The following is a 21,351-nucleotide window of genomic DNA, read 5'->3' as shown; positions in this document are numbered from 1 at the left end:
AGGTGCAGGTTGTGTGTGTGTGTAGTTTTTAAGCAGTGCTGGGGATTAAATCAACTGAGCCACACTCCCAGCCCAAATTTAAAATATTTCAAAAAGCACTAATTGTACACTACTAAATTTGAAAATATCAAAAGGATAATGTTTCAGGAAAATGAAATTATCAAAATTGAATCTAGGTGTTAAAAAAAATTAAAAATCCTGAATAATAACTAAGGAAGAAAACAGTTGTCTAATAACTATTCCCCTCAAACAGCACCAAATATGTATCATTTTAAAGATGATATTATACCTTTGAGGAATAGACTTTTTTATGGTAAGAAAGACGCACAGTTTCTCAGTTTATTTTCATAACTCAGGTGGTATCTGTCCAAAGCTGTCTATACAAATAGTAATACCAATTAACTTCACCAACATGCACATAAAATTCCAAATAACATATTAGTAAATTAATGGAGAATACTACACTATTACCAAAAATAAGTTCTTCTGGAAATGTCAGAATGGTATCATAATCAATCTATGACTAATACTAAGAGATTAAAAAAAAACCATGGTTACCTCACTAGATACTAAAAATTCTTTTGATGGAAATTCAACATTTGATCCTGATAAAAAGTTAATATCCTAGTAATGGAAGGGTACCTCCTCCACATCTACTGAAATGAGTAATAGAACTTAAAACTGACATATTAGAGGAAGTTCATTAAGGAGAGAAAAAGATAAAGGTGATTCTCTTTATTGCTATTATTTAATATTGTTCTTGAAGTTCTATTCAAAGAAAGAAAATAGAAATGAGGGGCTGGGGTGGTGGCTCAGTGGTAGAGTGCTCACCTAGCATGTGCAAGGCACTGGATTCGATCCTTAGTACCGCATAAAAATAAATAAATAAAAGGTATTGTGTCCAACTACAACTAAAAAAATATTTAAAAAAAGAAAATAGAAATGAGATATGGATATTAGAAACTCTTATAGAAAACTATTATTTTCTATAACCCCAAGCAAATAAAGCAAATCATCATCATCATCATGAGTTATACAAGTCAAATCCAACCAACTACTTTCCTTCAAAACAGCAATAACCAGTTTGAAAAGACTGGGAAAAAGATACTACTCACAATAACAATAAAATTAATATGCTAACTGGGAATAAACTAAACAAAAATATTACTGGGACAAGTAGATACCCACTTGTGAAAACATAAAATCTGAGTCATATAACTTAAAACATATAAGCAAAAAAAGCAACAAAAAGAAATAGATGTGGATATTTTTTAAATCTTGGGCTATAAGGAGGTTTCTAAAACTTTAACATCAAAGGCAGTAACTATGAATAAAAAGATAGATGTGACTACATAAAAACTGAACTGTATTAAGAATTGCAGGGGTTGGGGATATGGCTCAAGTGGAAGCACGCTCGCCTGGCATGCATGAGGCACTGAGTTCGATCCTCAGCACCACATAAAAATAAAGATATTGTATCCACCTAAAAAACTAAAAATAAATAAATATTTAAAAAAAGAATTGCAAAATATATCACATATAAAGGAAAAATGACAAACAGGAGAAGAAGATATCAGTAATACATGACAGAGTTAATATACTTTGCATACAAATTGCTTTTATGATGGAGCTGAGGATGTGGCTCAGTGGCAAAACTTTTCTAGCATGTGTGAGGCCCTGGGTTCAATCCCCACCACCACCACCCCCCCCCCCAAAAAAAAAAAGAAAGAAAGAACAAAAAAGAACTTGGAGCCTTTGTGAAGCCATTACAAAAAGATGAAGAGGGGGCTGGGGTTGCCTTTCAGAGGTAGAGCGCTCACCTAGCGTGTGTGAGGCACTGGGTTTGATCCTCATCACCACATAAACAAATAAAGATATTGTGTCCACCCAAAACTAAAAAATAAATATTAAATAAAAAGATGAAGAGCTCAAAAGCAAGGAGTGACACTAAAAAGAACAATTATAAAAGGATAAGAGGAAAAAATATCATCAACTCACTGGCCATCAAAGACATAAAACATAACATTTTCTTACCTGCCACAATGGCAAGGATAAAAAGGAGTAGTACTGCTGAGAGTATGAGAATACTTCCCTTTTCTGAAGGGAAATTGTGTAAAACACAACAAAAATATCAAAAATATAGATCATTTTTTGGACATCAAAATTTGAATTTGATTATCTTAAAATACAGAGACACATAAAATTTGGTTATTAGAAAAAGACTTTGGTCAAGTGTGGTGGCACATGCCTATAACCCCAGAGACTCAGGAGGCTGAAAGAGGGGAAACACAAGTTTGAGGTCAACCTCAGCAACTTAATAAGACCCTATTTCAAAATAGAAAATAAAAAGGGCTGGTGATATAGCTCATTGATAGAGCACTCCTGGGTTCAATCCTCAGTACTGAAGTAGAGGTCAATTTCACTACAAGGATATTTATCATCGAAACATTGTTTGTAATAGGGAGATTTGAGAAACTATTCAAAATGAAGGATTGCCCAACTAAATGATAATTTCTTACTATGTAGTATACTGTAGCCATTAAAATTACATTACTATGAAAGGAAGACCTTGTCTATTAAGTGACATGGAGGTGGCAATCACAATTTTTGTCTTAAAAAGGCAAATTATATATATTTTACATGTAAATATATACATTTTTCTCCTCTGTAGAAAAAAGTGTAAAAGAACAAAAATGTTAATCATTTTATCTCTGGAAAATGGGATTATAGCATTGGATATATTACCTAACAAATAACGCCAACATTATTTGGCATTAAAAAAATATTCACTATCTCCATTCTATGAGGCAGGAATTTGGGAAGCAGATAAGCTGGTGGTTTTGCCTCAAGTGTCCATCAAGATTTGGCTAAGGTTTCCATTGTTGGCAGGCTACACCGAGCTGAAGGACCTGTTTCCAAGGAGCCCCTCACATATCTGTGGACAAGAGGCCTGAGTTCCTTGCTGTATGGGCCTCCTGACAGGGCTACTTCATGAGACAGCAGCTGGCTTCCCCCAGAGCAAGATACAATATCTTTTAGGACCTACCTTAGAAAGCTACACTGTTATCTGGTAAGTTCTACATTTTAAACACAAGTCACTAAGTCCAATCAAGGGGAGGAGAATTAAGCTCTATTTCATGAAGAAAGGAGTATCAATTTGTGAACTATTTTGAAATCCCAACAGGTAACCTGTGGCATATGCAAATACAAACGTTAATTTCCAAATACATATGCAAATAAATAGAAATGTTAATTTCACAAATACATATGTAAACACATACATACGGACATAAAGAGACAACTTAGAAAAAATAAAAATCTTCATTAAACATTATGTGCTTACCACAAACTGTAACAAATTCTAAGCTGGAATAACAGAAAAATGGCACCTGGAACAAGTTCTGAGATACTCTGTACCACCAAGACAACATCTGTCATGTCCTGTTCAGCTCTGAGTACCACACTTAGTTGTTTCTAAGTAGAAAATGAATGCACACTGGAGCTTACAACTTAGAAAAAATTACTTCAGAATGAGGAATAGCTTGAAAGAAAGTAGGCACATCATAACTTTCAACTGTATACAGGGTTGTCACATGGAAAAGACTTAAGAGTCAAAACTAAACCAACGAGTCAGAGTCATACGGATTCAATGTGGTTCAATATAAGGAGAACTATCTAACAAGAGTTGGTAGAAACCTACATGAGACACTCAGGTGGCTATAGGAGTTGTTCATGGAGCCCGAGGGAGCACTGTGCTGCCACTCCCTGAACCACTCTAAAGTTCATATCCAAACAAGTCCCTCCCTTATTCACACTGAAGTGGCTGGTGTTGAAAGCAACCCTACAGCCTTTGCCAATGCAGCATACCTAACTTAAGCTATGAGATGTAAGTGAAATACATGGTGGTTGGCATGGTACAGTGCCTGGCATACATAAATGTTAGCTATAAACTCTGGGTTGACTTAAAGAGTAACAGGAGCTGAACATGGTGGTATATACCTGTAATCTCAAGGAGCTTGTGAAGATGAGGCAGGAGGATCACAAGTTCAAAGCCAGCCTCAACAACTTAGCAAGGCCCTCAGCAACTTAGTGAGACCCTGTCTCAAAATTTAAAAATATGAATAGGGCTGGGGATGTGGTTCAGTGGTTAAGTGCCCCTGGTTTCAATTCCTGTTTCCAAAACAAAACAAACAAAACACCGTGATAGGATGCTCTGTTAAGTTCTTTTTTAAAAAGTCCAACTTTTAAAACTTAATTAAAATTAAAAAGTTAAAGCCACTATCATCAACTATTAATTCTGATGGTCAGTTTCAGTAATAATAATATAAATACTTAAGGGTAGGAATGTCAAAATTCATCTTCAAAGCCAAGATGGTTGGACATGCTTTGGGAAACCACAAAGAACAGAGGCAGGCATTGATACAGACATATAAAAGCCACAAAAATCAAAACTAAACATATTTAAACAAGTCATATCCTCTTGGTGTATGTGGTCTGCTTTCTGGAATGAAACTATTTTAAAAAAGGAGACTCAAACTGGGCTATTTTAGCCCCTCAGAGCAAATTAAATTATTACAATTAAATTACTCACCCATGCCTGCCAACTACCCACAACTGAAAACTTACTTTTTGGGTGCCAGCAGCCTGGATATCCTGCCATGTTGCTACAGGTTCTGTAGCTACGTGCCACTCTGGGTATGTTTTCGTGAGTAACTTCACAAAGGTGGACTTTCCCACAGCTGCAATGCAAACAGCATGTATTGGGATGCTTTTTAAATCAGGCTGAAGAAGGCTGCTATGTTCTATCACAAATGCCCACCTCAAGTTTTATCAATTTCAAAAGTCGGCAGCCATACCCTTGTCTTTGAATTGATAATGGGCAAGGCCAGAGTCATCATAATGAACACAAATAACAGGAAGGAAAAAATCCCCTCAAGGTTTGATCTGTAATTTTAATGTCTCAATCTCCCAGAGGTAATGACTATTTAGTAATAGCTGAAAATTTAACAGATCCATCATAAATAGATGAAATCAGCTACACAAATTGAAAAGCTTCAGTCACAGTCTTATTTGCTCTATGACAGGCCAAGGGTGGGGGAAGGATAACTCATGCAGAGGGAGAGTATGAATGAAAGCCTAGAAGAGAGAGAGAAAAAAAAAAAAAAAAACTTGGCACATGACACAGGAAAAGAGAAGGACGAGGCTCTAAAGTCAGCATGGCTACAGTATGGGCAAATGAAGGAGAAAACTGGCTCAAGATGCAGATGGCTGAGCAGGCAGTCCAGGGCCAAAGTCAACCAGGAACTTGAAGCCATGGTAAGAAATTTGACTTCTATTCTAAAGGCAAAGGGAAGTCAGTGACAATGGGTTTTAAGCAGTAAAATTACATTTCTTCTAAAAATCTACTCCATCAGGTGTGTTAAAATGGGCTGAAGTGAAAGTAGGCAGATCAATCAGATGACGATAGTAGCCTGATCAGAGTAATAGCAAGGATATGGAAAGGTATCGGTTGCTTTGAGAAATATTTGAAGATAAATCCAATCTAGTACCACAATACCCAAGTGATCTTTTCCATTTACATCCATATCTGGCCCATACTTCTCCTGAGCTCCAGAGAGGCAAAGCCTTCCAGACATCTTCATTTGGACATCCTAGGAAAACCTCAAAGTCAATATATTCCCCAAATGAAGTCATCACCTTTCCCACTAAACTGAACTTCCTTTTGTATCCCATAACTCAGGATGTAACAACATCATCCACTCACTGTAAAAACTGCTTCTTCTGCCAAACTTCAAGTGGCCACTGAATCCTTCTTCATTTGCTCCTAACTTTCCCCCATGCTTTTTCTGTCCATTTGTACTTTCATGCACAAGATCGGGTTCTCATTATCACTTGCCTCTCCACCTCCAGCCCTGTTCTTTTCAACCCAATTTCTATGCTGCAGTCATACTGCACATGCAACAGATTCCTGTTGTCCTCAGAATAAAATCAAACCCGTTAACCTAGTCTATGAGAAACAACAGGGTTTGGCCCCTGCATATATTCCCTAGTCTCAGCTTTCCTGCACTCGTGCTGGACCATACTCCTTACAATTCCAATCACGCCATATTCTCTCCAGCAAATGCAATTTTGCATTGCTTTCTCATTTTCTGGAGCACCCCCTCTCTTTACATGGCCAACTCCTACTCCATCTATAAGGTTCTGCTCAGATATACCTTCTGTGAAGACTCTTCAGGGCCCTGACACCTCTAAAATGGATTAGTTAATCCTCCTCTGTGCTTGGCTGTATATTCTAGGTGAGACTCCATCACTGCAATTAAAATTGTGCTTCAAGTTAAAGATGGGGTTCTTCCAGGGTAGAAAGCAAAGTCCACCTAATGTCTTGACTAATGAATAAAACACACAAAATAATAACTGTGGTTCCCTCTGATACCTGCATTTGAACTCAAAACATATAAACTTCAGAATGTATTTAGAGCTTCATCTCCTCTATTGGAAATGGTCTTTCTCAAGTGAGTTCCACCAAAGGGAGCCAAGGGAAAGAAGGGGGCACCATTCCAGTCAATTCTATCAGCCATTGTGATTACTTATCAGGAGTGCTATGTCTCAGCACAAGAGCCCACACATCCAATATGTGACATTTATTACACACCACTCCAACTCCTTTCTGAAAACACAGGATAAGAACAAACAACATGAATTTGTGAATTCTGTACAGTCACGCTCTTCTCAGTCCCCACCTCCACTCAATGTTTGTCTTTTCATTTTGTTCAGCTCTGCTCTTCCCACACATCAGTGAATAAATGCTTTCCTCTGCTCTTCCAGGCCTGTGTCAAAATCCTTTCCCCTACCAAGCCTAAGGTCCCACTTCCTTCATGAAGTTCAGGACTTCTCTAGCTCACACCAAATTCCTACTACACTGATCAGCTACTAATTGGTTGTGTCTATGTATTTTCAGATATCTGCCTGCCCTGAGTCAGCCTTACCTTAAAATACAAGCCCAGTGGTCAATATTTAGATTGCAAGTTGTTCAATACATTTAAAACATGGTCCTTGTTCAGTTGAAAAGTTATAGGCTGAAAAGCTACTTTAAATAATATGGAAAGATAAAGGTAGCTGACTTGTTTGTTAGGATTGAATGAGTATTAGTATTACTGACATGTTTATTATTTTTAAGGTAATAATAATATATACATATATGTGTGTGTACATATACACATACCCACACACACACACCTATACACACACATACATACACATATATATATTTGAAGTACTGGGGCATTTACCACTTAGCTACATCTTTAGCCCTTTTTATTTTTTTATTTTGAGACAGGGTATTAATTGACTAGGCTGGCCTCAAACTTGAGACTGTTCTGCCTCAGCCTCCCAAGTAGCTGGGATTATAGGTATATGCTTCTGTGTCCAGTTGAATTACTAGCATTTTTTAAAAGTTAAAAAACATTTACCTAAAAAACTGTTGGAGACAGAAGGGAAGAGCTCTGAGGGTTAGGGAGAACCAACTTTACCTTTGACATCAGACCCTATTAGTTCATCTAAAGGCAATATGAACTAAGAATCCAATTCATGCCATTTAAACATACAAAACCCAGAACATCAAATTAGATACAATGGGAAATATACGGTTCCAATTACTGGAATAATCACTTCTGATATCCAGGGCACCCTGCATGCCACTCCCCCTTCTAAGGTTTCTGGAAAGCCAGTTTAGTAATCATAAGTCAGCCTTAGCACAGAATGACAATAAATGGTGGTGGAAAGTCCTAAGAGTTGTGCCACCCTAGGTAATTCACCACAAGGCAATATTTACTAAACTAATTGCGCTGGAACTAAGCTGTGCCAAGCTCCACCCACAGATGTGTAATAATTACTTTAAAAATTCAAAGTTATATAAAAACTATATTTTTAAAAAGATAGCATAACTTTGCTGGCATGGTGATATCTGATGATAGTGTTTTTTGTTTTTGGCTTGGGCATTCTTAAATGTCTTATAAAGTGTTCCCAAGGGCTTCATAAGAGAGGTAGTTTGGTTCTGCACTGTCACAGAAGCCTCCTAGTGATCAGAATAACCATCTAAAGAAAGCCCCACTTCTCCCAGCAATATTGGCCTTTTATACCATTACCTCAGACTTAGCACAATTTAGCTCCAGATTGTTATCTTTCAATATACTATTACTACCTTAACATTTGGGAGGCATTTGAGCCTACAAGCAGCATCAAACCTCCATTTAGGGTCTTTGCTATCACTGTACTTTATATATGCCATGACTCTAAAAAAAGGTGGGAAGTACTTTCTCAGAATATATTACTTCAACATATTGATTTTTTATTGGCTCCAGGATTGTCATTTCACAAGCTAGACCAGAGTGTTCTGTTGTTAATGTTTATCTTTTCCTAAAACATGACTTTCTTTCTCCACAAATTTTTCTAAGAACTATAATGCTACAGCTACAGCTAATTATGCTAAAATCTAGTATTTTATAACAGTATCTATTATAATATCCCAAATAATATACTTAAAAAGTATATTTTACCTAATATACTTTAAAAATTTTATTTATTTATTTTTTTGTTTTTATTTATTTTTATGTGGTGCTGAGGATCGAACCCAGGGCCTTGCAAGTGCGCTGGGTGAGCACTCTACCATTGAGCCACAACCTCAGCCCTACTTAATATACTTAAGTAAAACCTCAGCCCTACTTAATATACTTAAGGTATTTTATTTTCTTGAAACAAGATGAAAACATGAAAAAAAATTCTGAAAAATTTTTAGAATATTTATTTTTTAGCTGTAGTTGGACACAATATCTTTATTTTATTTATTTATTTTCGTGGTACTGAGGACCGAACCCAGGGCCTGGCACATGCTAGGCGAGCGCTCTACCCAGCCCCATACAATTCTAAGACCATTACAAAAGTCAAAGGCAGTAAAGATAAAATCATCTAATAACTTAAACATTTTCTCCCAAATACAGTTGGTAGTCTTTATGTTAGGAACCACATTTGATACTGCATTCATTCAATCAACAGATGTTTATGGAAGCATTACCAAGTAGTAAGTAGTGCTAAAATGATGAAAAGACTGAGATTTTGCCCTTAAAGAACTTATTCTATTCCAATCCTAAGACCAGGTACCCAGGATCATATAAATTAAAGCATTCTGGGCAAAATTAATAATCAGTCAGCAGTCTTAACAGAAACTTAATACACTTTTACCTTGATTCCTTTATTTTATTTTCATGGGAAACCATTAACCAGGAGGTGGTAGGGGGGAGGTTCCTCACAGCTTCCAGACTATGATGTGAACTCATCCTGTTGAGCATAAAAGAGCCTCACTGATCTGGCATATCCTCCTCCCCCACTCTGCCTACCCAATGATTCATTCTTCCACTGTCACTTTGTCTGTGAAGCCTCCTTGAACTCTCTCCAGCTCTACTTCATCCCTAGGAAGAGTTAATTACTGCCTGCCTTAGCTTACCAAGGTATTACACTGTAATTATTTGTTCACTCATCACTCTCTCCGGCTAGCCTAGGAACTCACTTTTTAAAGACACAGACTGTACCTTCCTCCCTCTGCATCCAGTTAGGTACTAAGAATAGAGATGGATAGAAGGAATTAAGTGAATCACAGAAACAGAGAATCAATACTCAATATCTGAAATAAATAGGTGCTTTCCCTGCCAGGATTCTTTGCTCAATTTTTATATTCAATAAAAGTAAAAGACAAAGTAGTGATGATAATGTCTAATTTTGAATGTGGAGGAAATGCTATTAGAGAAGGCTTCTGCTGCTTTCTGTACAAATGTCTACACTGAAAATTAAAAAAAAAAAAGTTTCCTTCTCTTGAGATCTTTGAAAATAAAAAGTAAGAATGGTCTCAGATGACTCATTGATAATTATATTTCAGACAGCAATCCTTACTTCAGTTTAGGTTTGTGTTCATAAAATAACTGACTTTGAAGATAATACACTTCAGTGATGATGAGTATTAAAAGACAGGTTAGGTATTACATTTTTTAGATGTTCAGGGATTGTAGGTACCAACCTTTTGACTTTCAATTATTCACTGCATATGAACTCATAAGTCGTGCTAAATGCCATTTGTTGCTACTTCACTGATCCATTTTCCTTGCATGGTGCTGTCCGTAATTTCAGGATCAGATGAATAGGAGTTAGAATGGCAGAACTCTAAGAAAAGTCCCTTTAAATATATCTAATTTCATTTGGAACCAGGGTTCACCCCTGATCAAGTTTCCCAAATGGGTATTCTCATTCTGATTTGTTTCAGAATGCCACCTGTAATCAGAGAAAAATGTAACTCTTGATTCAAAAAGAGTTGAGCATTCAAGAGCTGAGTATGGTGGTGTGTACCTATAGTCCCAGATACTCAAGAAGCTGAGGAGAAGGATCACTTGATCCCAGGAGTTCAAGACCAGTTTGGCAACACAGCACGACCCTGCATAAAAACAAACAAAACCCAACCAAACAAAACCCCCCAAACAAAACCTCCAATCCAAAAAAAAAAGAGTTCTATATATTCCCTCTTTAAGTACCAATGACCAACTTCCATAGGGATATCACAGAAAAGGATTCAAGAATCTACAATAAATGAGTACAATGGATCAATTAGGGGGTTTATATGATGGTGATACAGGACACTAGGTGGCTGTGACCAAGGGAAGGTGTTAAATATGTAAACAACTTCAACAGAACTCAAGTGCTGACACAGTTGTGGGTATAAAATGTTATGACAGCCCACAGAGGAGGAGTGACTAATTCTGTCTGGGAGAGTCATCTGGGCATGTGGAGTAATGGAGAGTAATGGAAGATGAAAGTAAAAAGAGTCAGATTAAGTCCCCCAGTCTACTCCCAAGGCTTAACAACTACCCCCATCAGTCAATAACTTCCAGATCTGAAATTCTAGCTTCCATCTCCAGTCTCTTCTATGTCCAGGTACCTCACACAAAATGTAACACTCTTACCTCCCCCAGACCACCTCTTCCTTTATTTCATCTTCTGCATTGAGTCAGTATCCAAATTATGAAACTCAGTGTCATCTTCTTTTATTTCTCTCTTTCCCTCAACTTTAAGTAGCCACTAAGACCTGTCAATTTAACTCTCAAAATGTTTCAAACCATCATTTCATTGTCTCTTCATTCCTTCTGTTCTGGCTTGCATCAGTTTTCCTTCCAAATTCACAAACTAGTCTCTCTACTCCAAGCTATTCCAATTTATCCATTCTTTCATTCAACTGAATGCAAGGCACCATGAATACTGCAGCAGATAAGACTTACAAACAAAATTATCTTTTTAATGAAACTTTCTATTCACTCATAGTCAATTGTTTTCTTTGGGCAGTACTGGGGATTGAACCAGGAGCACTCTACTTCTGAGCTATATCCCCAGCTTTTTATTTTTTATTTTGAGACAGGCTGGCCTCAAACTTGCAACCCTCTTGCCTCAGCCTCCCAAGTGGCCAGGATTACAGGTGTGCACCAGAAGGTCTGGCCCAAATTCCTTTTTTAAGTTAATCTGCTCATTGCACACACTAACTTCAAGTCTTAATAGCCTTCCACTATCAACAGGATAAATTCCTAGCATGGTCCCACCTCTTGTTTTGCCACCCTCTCACAGGTCCTTTAAACTCCAGAAACAGCCAGCAACTTTCCTTCTATTTAAATGGCATGCACATTTTCAGCCTTTACCACTTTGGCAAAGTTACTTCCTATGTTTGTAACACTTCTTCCTCTTTGTAGGAATACTGGGAATTCCTATTGTAGAGATTTTGAGTTTCTATGCTCAATCATGGATCACATCACTCAGCGTGGAAATTATGTTCAGAAGTGTGCTTCTCCCACTTGATTGTGAGCCTGTTGAAGAAGAGGAGCAGTACCACATTCACTGCTGTGCTCTGTGTGTGGGTGAACTTATAATAGCAGTCACTCACTCTTTCTTGCAGGAGAAAGCAAGGAAGCAGCACAGAATCTGGCTAGGTGAGGAAGCAAAGGTCAGGAGAGTTAGGAGCTCAATCTTCACCTAATGACCTGTTCAAAGAACTTATTTGTGAACAAATACTCTGGTGTCCAAGGACAGTGTTCCCTTTAGGGGTGTGTTTCTCAAATACAGAAAGACTACCTTTAAAACAGCATGTAGGTAGCAGGACCTTCCATTCTCGTTTTTCTTCCAAGTTTCTGATTTGGTTGGGGAAAAACAACTGTGGTACAGCTGTGGTAACTGGTCTCACTTTCCCTTCAAAAGCACTAACTCCAGGTGGATCCTTACTGCAGCCCTGCAATCGGACACTTCTCTCACTCACTAAATTGTTTCATGTTTTCTCTCCCCCAAAAGTCTCTCATAATCTTTCCTGTTTCACTAAGAAAGAGGATACAATCAAAAGACCTTCCCCAAGTTCCCACCACACCTCATATATTTTGCGTCCTTCTTGTGACTAGGGAAAACTATGCTTTGAGCTAAGGTAAACACTTTCCACTTGGGCAACAGATCCCATTCTTTCTTGTTTACTTAAGCACTCCAGTTAATTCTAACTTTTCCTGATTCATCAGTCCAACCCCCCACCTTCACTAGCCATTTCCATCAACTTACAAACATTCTCTACTCCCTCCTAAAAATAAAAATAGAATTTAAAAACTCTCAAATCCCCTTCTAATTTCAGCTCCCACGCCATGGCTCCTCTTTCTAGAAACTGTTCCAAACAGCTGTCTTAACCAACTGTCTCTAATTCCTTACCTCCCATTCTCTTTTCATCTATGCCAATAAGATTTTTGCTCCTACCATTCCTAACACTATTCCTTTCAAGTTCACCTAAGACCTTCATTTACTTAAATAGTAAAACACATTCCTACCCTCTGTAGAGTTTCCTAACTTGGCTTCTAGGATATCATTCTCTTTTGCTTGTTTTTTTTTTTTTTTTTTTTTTAATAAATCCTTTTTTTTATGCCTCTGCTTTTATTTATTTATTTTTATGTAGTGCTGAGGATGGAACCCAGGGCCTCCCACACAGTAGGCAAGTGCTCTACCGCTGAGCCACAACCCCAGCCCCTGCTTGTTCTCTTATCTTAGAGGTCCTTACTTCTCAGTCTCCTCTGTTTGTTCTTTCCCATTTCTTCCATCTGCCTACCCTAGGGCTTAATCCTCTCCATCAATAAGATCTCCTGGCTTTAAATACCATCTACATTGATAGTTCCAGTCCAGAGAGTCTCTGAATTCTAGACTCATATATCCAACTGCCTAACACGTCCTCTTGGATATCTAATAGGCACATAAAAACCAGATATGCTCAAATCTCACACACACACACACACACACACACACACACACACACACATATATATATATATTTTTAAGTACCTGGGGACTGGACCCAGGGTGCTTTACCACCTGGGGTGCTACATATATTCCCATTCCTTTTTTTTTTTGTTTTTGAGACAGGATATTGCTAAGTTACAGAGGCCGGAGGCAGCCTACTGGACACAGTCCTGCCTCAACCTCCAGAGTTTCTAGGATTATAGGTGTGTGCCACCACAGCTGACTAAAAACCAAAATCTTGAAACTATTCTTTCAACCTGTTCTTTCCAGTCTTTTCTATTTAAGAAAATCCAAAGTCTATTTTTCACATTGTTCAAGCCAAAATAATTGGGACCACCACTGAACCCTCTCTTTATCTCACACTACACATTCAATCTGTCATCAACTTCAACTGGCCCTACCCTAAAATGTAACTTTCATTGTAACTATTATTGCAATGGCCTCCTAACACCTACTTTCAACATATTAGGGAGGTGATCTTTTGTCACCTGAGACCTCAAACCATCTAATGGCTTCCCATCTCAGATTAAAAAACCATAATGGACTATGAAGTTTATAATGTCCATCCATCCCTTACCCATCTGATCTCATCTTGTTCCATTCTCACCCTTGCTCATTCAACTCCAGCCACAATAGGTTCCCTTTTATTCCTTCAACATGCTATCCAACCTCACAGTTTTTCTACATGCACCTCACTCAGCCTGGAAGATTCTTCTCCCACTTATCCAGATGGTTGATTCTCTCACATTTTTAACGTATTTGGATAAATGACACTAAAGTGAGACCTTTCCCTGGTTTTTCTGCCATGACATTAGTTACTTTAACACACTTTACTGTGTTTATGTTGTTTATTGTCTACTCTATTAGAGTTCAAAAGAGTTCTATAGCGAAGACCAGTAGTAACATATGGAAGTAGCACAAAAGGTGATTTGCTGAATAATTATATGAGAAATTCTCAGTTTGCTGCTATAATTAATGTCTTCAGAACTCAACACTTGCTAATCCCCTTTTCATGGCTAAGTGCCTTTGCTGGTCAAGGAAGCAAGTCAAATTTTTAAATTGCTTTCATTTTACTTTTTCATTACTTTTTACTTAACATACTGGGTTACTATTCTTTTAAAAAAAATATTTTAAACTTGATACCTATTTTTAAATTTAAGAAGTGAGGTTCTTCCAAGAAAACCTTAGGAAATTTATAGTGCAACTAGCACAGGGACATGGCAAAAAGAGTGAAAGTGGTATTTGAATGCCTGAAGTTTAGCAACTTTCTTGGAGTAGGGTTGTCAGATAAAAACAAAACAACCAGTTAAATTTGAGTCTTAGACAAAAATGAATAATCCTTTTTTTTTTTTTTTTTTAGTATTCTGAATACTGCAAGTGACACACTAAAATTTATTCCTGGCTCATCTTAAATTCTCTATGAACTGTGCTTTTTTTTTTTTTTTTTTTGCTAAATCTGGCAACCCATCTAAGGCAAACAAACTGCACCCTGTTTGTTGCTTCCATTTCGATCTAAGATAGCAATCTAGTAGAATTCTTGTCCTATCTACAGTCTGCGTAGCTTTTGCGCCCCAACAAATGTGTCCTTGTGGGCGGTTACTGAGGCCCCAAATCTTAAAAACCTAAGAGGGAAACACCCACAGTGCACTTTGAGAGAAGAAAGGCCAAGGCAACACAGAACAAGCAGGTCGGTAAGTCGCATTAGACGGGGGCGGACTGGGGGTGGGGTTCTGGGCCCAGCTTCCTTTCCCAGCCTCAGTCACCTGCTTGGCGGAGGCCACGGCTTAGCAGCCACTTTCTGGCCCTTACCAATGTTGCCTTCGATGGAGAGCCTTCGGGGTCCGTGCCCCGCGTGCAGGCCCCTGGAGGAGGGCGCACCCTCGAGAAGGTTCTGGGCCATGGTACCGAAGAGTGTGCGAAGCCCACTTAAAAAGAGACGGCCCACAGCCATCCCACCCACGCTCAGAGCGGTGCTCACTTCCGCAGAGAGCACTTCCGCCCAAGGTACCGCTGTTTACGCGCCTCGGCGCGTTACTGACGTCAGACAAACTCCAGGCAGGAAGTGGGTGGGGTTAAGCTGGCTGAGAGGGCGGGGCCCAAGGGACCCCTCTGTTTTCGCGCTATTGGTAAAGTGTTGAAAGCTGGAAAAGTCTTGCGTAGTGGTGCTGTAGAGTTTGCCGATCCCTGGGGTTGCGACGGTGCGAAGAGCCCCTACGTTTTTGTGTAATGGACAAGTAACATTTGAAAATGAAAAAAAATGAAAAAAAAAAGCATTTAAAAAAAGACACAAGTGTACAATCCTGTCATTTTTGCATTTTTATAGACTTCGAAATAATGGTAATTTTAAGAGGTCTCCCCCCACCCCAGGTGTTTGTTGTCTATTTTTTACTTAATATGGGAAATAACTGGACGATTTTAAGTAAGAAAATGACAGTCTTACACGAATTAATTTTTCCTGTTCCCAGGAACTCCCAGAACAATGCTGGAACATTATTGAATAAATGAACAAATTAGTTCATTCGTTACACTCCATCTCTTATTTTGCCTCTTGAATAGATAAATAAATGTTCGCTCAATCAATTTGATTAATAACCAAAGAACCTCATCAGGATAAAGAGGCGGAGGCCCAAGGATGTGAACCTGATAGCTGTGTGAACTAGGCGGGGGCAGAGGTGAGGTGCGGGCAAGTGGTAAGAGGATTCAGGTTTGTAAAAGGCTGACAAGAGACACGGTAGAGACTTGCTGGTGCACTAAACCCAAGTTCTGCAGTCAGTGGAGAAAGTGCCCTGCGGAGTTCTGAGCTGCTGCCACCAGTGAGGTCTGACTGGTTTTGTCCTGCCACACCCCGTGGTCACCAGAACCTCCAAAGTAATTGTCAGAGGACGCTCCCAGGCCCTATCGCTTAAAACACGAGTCAAACCTGGAGTAGACAGGCCAAGCTGGCATTCATTATGGCAGGACTTGATGTGGGAGGTTTTAGGAGGATCTGACTGATTACAATGTGAATGGGGATTGTCTCAGAGTGGTGAATGGGACAACTGGTTTGAAGCTGTTGGCACAGAAATTACAGGCCCTTTTTCTTATGTTGATGTTTATACGGGATGACTGAAATCATGTTTGTATTTTAAGCACTGTTATTTTAAAAAACAGGTTGAAGATTTGTTTAGGACAACCTGGGTGGCGCTAATGGAGTTCTGAGTAAAGTCTGTCCTTTTCCTTCCCCACTTCTGCAACCTCTCTGTAAAAATACTGTTTACATTTGTTTTTTTAGTTGTTGATGGAACTTTATTTATTTATTTGCAGCGCTGAGAATCAAACCCAGTACCTCACACATGTGTGGGAAGGGTACTACCACTGAGCCACAACCCAGACCCTTTTTACTTTTCTTTGATTAAGTGGGGCATGGTGGCACCTGCCTGTTATCCCAGCAACTGGAGGGGTTTAGGGGGAGGCTGAGGCAGAAGAATCTCAAGTCAAGGCCAGCCTGAGCAACTTAACTCACTGTATCTCCCCAAAAAAAACAAACAAACAAACATAAAAAAGACTGAAGATGTAGCTCAGTGGTAGAATTCCCCTGGAGTCAATTCCCAGTACTCAAATCAAACAAACAAACAAAAATTTCTTTGGCTGTGTAAACTCAGAAAATATTTATCCAAAAAAGTTTGACAGACTGTCTGCATCCTTAGAATCTGGGCCCATGAGAAAGTTAAATGAAGCCTTATTCAGGTTTATATTCATGCAGGCAACTAATCTGCCCCTAAAAGTTATTTTAAAAAAATTTGGGCTGGGGTTGTGACTCAGTGGTAGAGAGCTCGCCTAGCATGTGTGAGGCACTGGGTTGAATCCTCAGAGCCACATAAAAATAAATAAATAAAATAAAAGTATTGTGTCCATCTACACTAAAAAAATTAAAAAAAAACTTTATAATGAAGCACAATATGTATGAGGAAAAGAGCATATATTGTAAGTTTACAGTTCAGTTAAATGTTCACAAACTGTATACTCCCATATTACCTGGATTCAGATGAAGAAAGGCATTACCAGCATCCTCAGAATGCCCCCATGTCCGCTGCCAGTTACTATCCCTCAAGGGTAACCAATAGATTGACTTTTAACAGCAGAAATTAGTTTTGCCTGTTCTTTATATAAATGAGATCATTTTAAAAGTACTTCTTTCATTTGACATAATATCTGTGAGAGTTATTCATGTCATGTGCAGTAGTTGTAGTTCATTCATTTTCACTGCTACATAGTATTCCACCATGTCACTATACGATGTATTTTAGCCATTCTACCATTGATGAACATTTGAGAGTTGCTAGATTGGAGCCATAACAAATAACATTGCTATGAATATTCTTGTACATGTCTTTTGGTAAACAAAAGTATGTATTTCTCTTGGGTGTGGAACTATTAGGTTATAAGTTATGTGTATACTCAGCCTTAGTAGATATTCCTAAATATCAAATAATTCCATAATGACTGATTATCCTAGTTGACATGGCCACCGGCCACGGTCAATGAGAGATAGTTCTGGTTGTTCCACATTCTTATCAACAACTGATATGACCACCTTTTTTTCACTTTATCTATTCTATGTGTGATGGTGCCTTGCTATAGTTTTAGTTTGCATTTTCCTGCTGATTAATGAAGTTGAATAGCTTTTCAAATGTTTATTGACTGTTTGAATATCTTTTGTTGTGAAGGATCTGTTCAAGTATTGTGCTCATTTTTCTATTGGTTGTCTTTTATTTGTCTTGTTCTTTATATAATCTGGGTATGAGTCCTTTGCAAACATTTTTCTCTCCCACTCTGTGGTTTGTTTCTAAAAGGGTTCTTATTTTTTATGTTTGGTGTTTAGTATAAATTAATAAACCAAAATATCTTATACATAATAGAATATTTAGTTACCCAATACTGTCATTAGTAATGATCTTCCTATCCCCCTTTATTTATTTATGCTTGTTTGATTATTATACCATTCATAAAAGTCAGTATCTTTCTTGGTTCTAATTATAAATTCCTAGGAGAGAGAATTAGATCAGCCCAACTGTCATCAGACCAAAAGGAAGGTGCATTTGGAAGCTTAGAAGACATCTGAGTTCCAGGCAGGAATTCCTAAAGCTGTATTGGTCCAATTATCTGTGGCCAAGGAATAGGAGCTCACGCAATAAACATAGGTGTTGGGATCCCATCTCTGTGCATGAGAAAAGAAGACCCCAAAAGGGTGGTGATTACTTCCTACTGGCAGTGGCAAACAGAGTGTTTTGAGAAAGTAGTGGCATATTGGTGAACAGAATTACCTCCCACTTTCCTGGAAAAATGAGGCACTTTCTTCTCCTGGGTGATTGTCAGAGATCTGCTGGAGTTTATGAACAAGAGTTAATGTGGTGGTACTTCAGGGGACTCTAGTCATGTAGCTTCCATTCATTGAATCCAATATTTGCTGAGCATCTACTAGATGTCAGACACATTGCTTGGTCTTGGAGTATAGCTCTGAAAGATGTACTATTTTCCAAATGATTGTAAATGCTACTGTGATAAATAAAATGCTTCTATCTTGAACAGAAAATGTTATGCAGTCATTAAAAATTGTAGATAAGCATACAAAAATGTGACTTTCTTTTGCTGCCTGAATTTGCTACATCTCATCTGCATCAATAATTTTCTTATGTGCTAAACTCATTTGTCCTTGTTGAAAAGCATGTTTCCGGAATGCCCTGCCAACAGGACTCTTACTTGAGCTAGCCATATGAAGACCTGATGTGAGATTTGGAAGGCAGAATGAGATCACCAGCCACTTCTCTGGGGAGATCATCACTGTCAGATACTATGACAGACAAACATGCCCAGTAGATGGATCTCAGCTACCTCCCCATGCAGTAGTGAGCCCTCTCTAATTATCCTACAATTCTTTTGCAGACCTTCACTTCCCTAACTCCTTCTACCTTTGGATAAAGCCTCATTCCTGTAATAAATTCCGTACTCCCAAAATACTCACTGGTGGCTCTGCTCCCCTGAAGGCACTCCAACAGCTACACTTAATCATAAAGGGAGGCCTATAGGGAGATGTTTAAGAATGTGGCCTCGGGCTGGAAGTATAGCTCAGTGCTTGTCAAGCATGCTCAGGGGCCTGATCTCCATCCCCAGCACCACGAAATAAAATAAAGTAAAATAAAATAAATGACCTTGGTGAGGATTAGGAGGGAGAATCCACTAGCAGCATCTGTCTTTCATGTTCCTCAAGACACTGTTCTTCTAGATAACTCAATATCCCCTGAAGAATTTAAGACAGCACTTTTTTTTTTTTTAATGAGCATTTTCTTTTTTTGAGTACTAGGGATTGAATGCAGCGTACTTTACCACTGAGCTATATCCCCGGCCCTTTTAATTTTTTATTTATTTAATTTTTAAAATTTTATTTATTTGAGACAGGATCTCACTAAGTTGTTTAGAGTCTCACTATATTGCTGAGTCTGGCCTTGAATTTGCTATCTATCCTTCTGCCTCAGCCTCCCGAATGCTGGCATTACAGGCTTGTACCAACATGCCCAGCAGTGCTTTTTTTCTTGAAAAAAGAGTGGGGTAGGAGAAGGGGAAAGTAGGGGAAAAGAGGGAGGAGCAGGAGGAGGAAGTGGTGAAGGAAGTAAGATGGGTATGGGGGATCAGATGGTAAGCCTACCTATCTTTCCCCCATGCTGTGATTCCAACTCATCTCTCTAAAGCAGGTGGTTTTAGTGCTATCTGTCCTGGAAGCCCCAAGGTGTGTGTGTGTGTCTGTCCTCTAGCCTCTTCCTTGTGCTTTCTCTTCCAACAGCCAGCTTTTTCTTCACATCCTCCTGGAGTATGTCCTCACTAATTGCTGGCGGGTATGGGACTGTGAAACCCAGCCTCCCTGCCTCCAGTCAGGCTCAGCTTAGACTCCAGAGTTGCAGTGTGGAGATCAGGCTGAAGCTGCCTGCTGGGGCACTTTGCCTGAGATCATCCCCTTGCTAGGCTTCCTCTTTCCTCTTCTGCCTCTCCTGGTCTACCTACCAAGTTCCCCTGAGAGCGCTTCCTTAGTAAGTCACTTGCATTTGAATCTTCATTTCAGGATCTGCTTCTGGGAAACCCATCCTAAGGCTGAAGTCCTCTAAGAGTTTTTGAAAACATGCTCCTCGACCCCACCTACCTTCAGAAGGCAAGGGAAAGGATGGCGATAGAAGAGCATCTTACAATGAGGTCCCTGCGTTTAACTACGGAGCCCCACTGTTTCCAAGTGGGAGTGTCTGGGATGGCTTAGATAGGAAGTGATCAGGAACATGGGACTTGGCTACAGGGAGAGAAGGAAGAGGCACCAGGCAGAGCTGAGGACCTTGTCCTGCTACTGAGTAGCTGGGTGGCCTAGTAACTAGTAAATAGCTGTAAAAGGATGATAACACCAGTACTTGCTTTATATGGTTATGTTGAAGATTAAAGGAGGCAATCATGGAGCTGGGGTTGTGGCTCAGTGGTAGAGTGCTTGCCTGGTATGTATGAGGCATTGGGTTCGATCCTCAGAACCACATAAGAATTAAATTGAATAAAGGAATTGTATACATTAAAAAAAAGGAAGCAATCATGTGAGGCTCTCGACACAGTGCCTATCATGTTGTAAGTACAACTAACATTTAATGAGTACTTTAACATTTAGCTTTATTTTCTCAAAGCACTCTCTTTAAAAAATCTAATACGTGGCCTTTTAAAAAATATTTGTTTATTTATTTTTAATGTGGTGCTGAGGCTCAAACCCAGTGCCTCATATGTGCAAGGCAAGTGCTCTACTACTGAGCTACAGCCTCAGCCCCTCTCATAGCACTTTCTGGATGCTTCTGTTTGCCCTCATGTCATTGTGATACATGTTCACATATTTGTCTCCCCTTTTATGCAGTGATATATTGATAGGAAGGAACTGTCTTTGTGAGAAACATAAATCACATATGGTCTTACCCAGGAGCTCTACATGCCCAAAATTCAGCAACTACT

The 21,351-nt window shown here is 38.9% G+C and overlaps 1 protein-coding gene across 3 annotated transcripts in view; it reads right to left on the bottom strand.

Annotated features, from left to right (window-relative positions):
- Positions 1-15,342, bottom strand: part of Dguok (deoxyguanosine kinase) — a 35,558-nt gene extending 20,216 nt beyond the window's left edge. For 2 of the 3 annotated variants that reach the window (XM_076832650.1, XM_076832651.1), the window contains exons 1-2: positions 15,157-15,342; positions 4,627-4,739 (exon numbers count right to left, since the gene is read on the bottom strand). In XM_076832650.1, coding sequence (XP_076688765.1) covers positions 4,627-4,739; positions 15,157-15,298 — 255 coding nt within the window. In that variant the 5' untranslated portion in view covers positions 15,299-15,342. The remainder of the gene's footprint in view (positions 1-4,626; positions 4,740-15,156) is intronic. The other variant, XM_076832652.1, reaches the window with a different exon arrangement.
- Between the last annotated feature and the right edge of the window lie 6,009 nt (positions 15,343-21,351).

This window comes from Callospermophilus lateralis, chromosome 14, assembly GCF_048772815.1.
Source record: "Callospermophilus lateralis isolate mCalLat2 chromosome 14, mCalLat2.hap1, whole genome shotgun sequence".
In the NCBI taxonomy this organism is placed as follows: domain Eukaryota; kingdom Metazoa; phylum Chordata; class Mammalia; order Rodentia; family Sciuridae; genus Callospermophilus; species Callospermophilus lateralis.
Note: the sequence above shows the minus strand (reverse complement) of the source record. Positions and strands in the feature narration are given on the sequence as shown.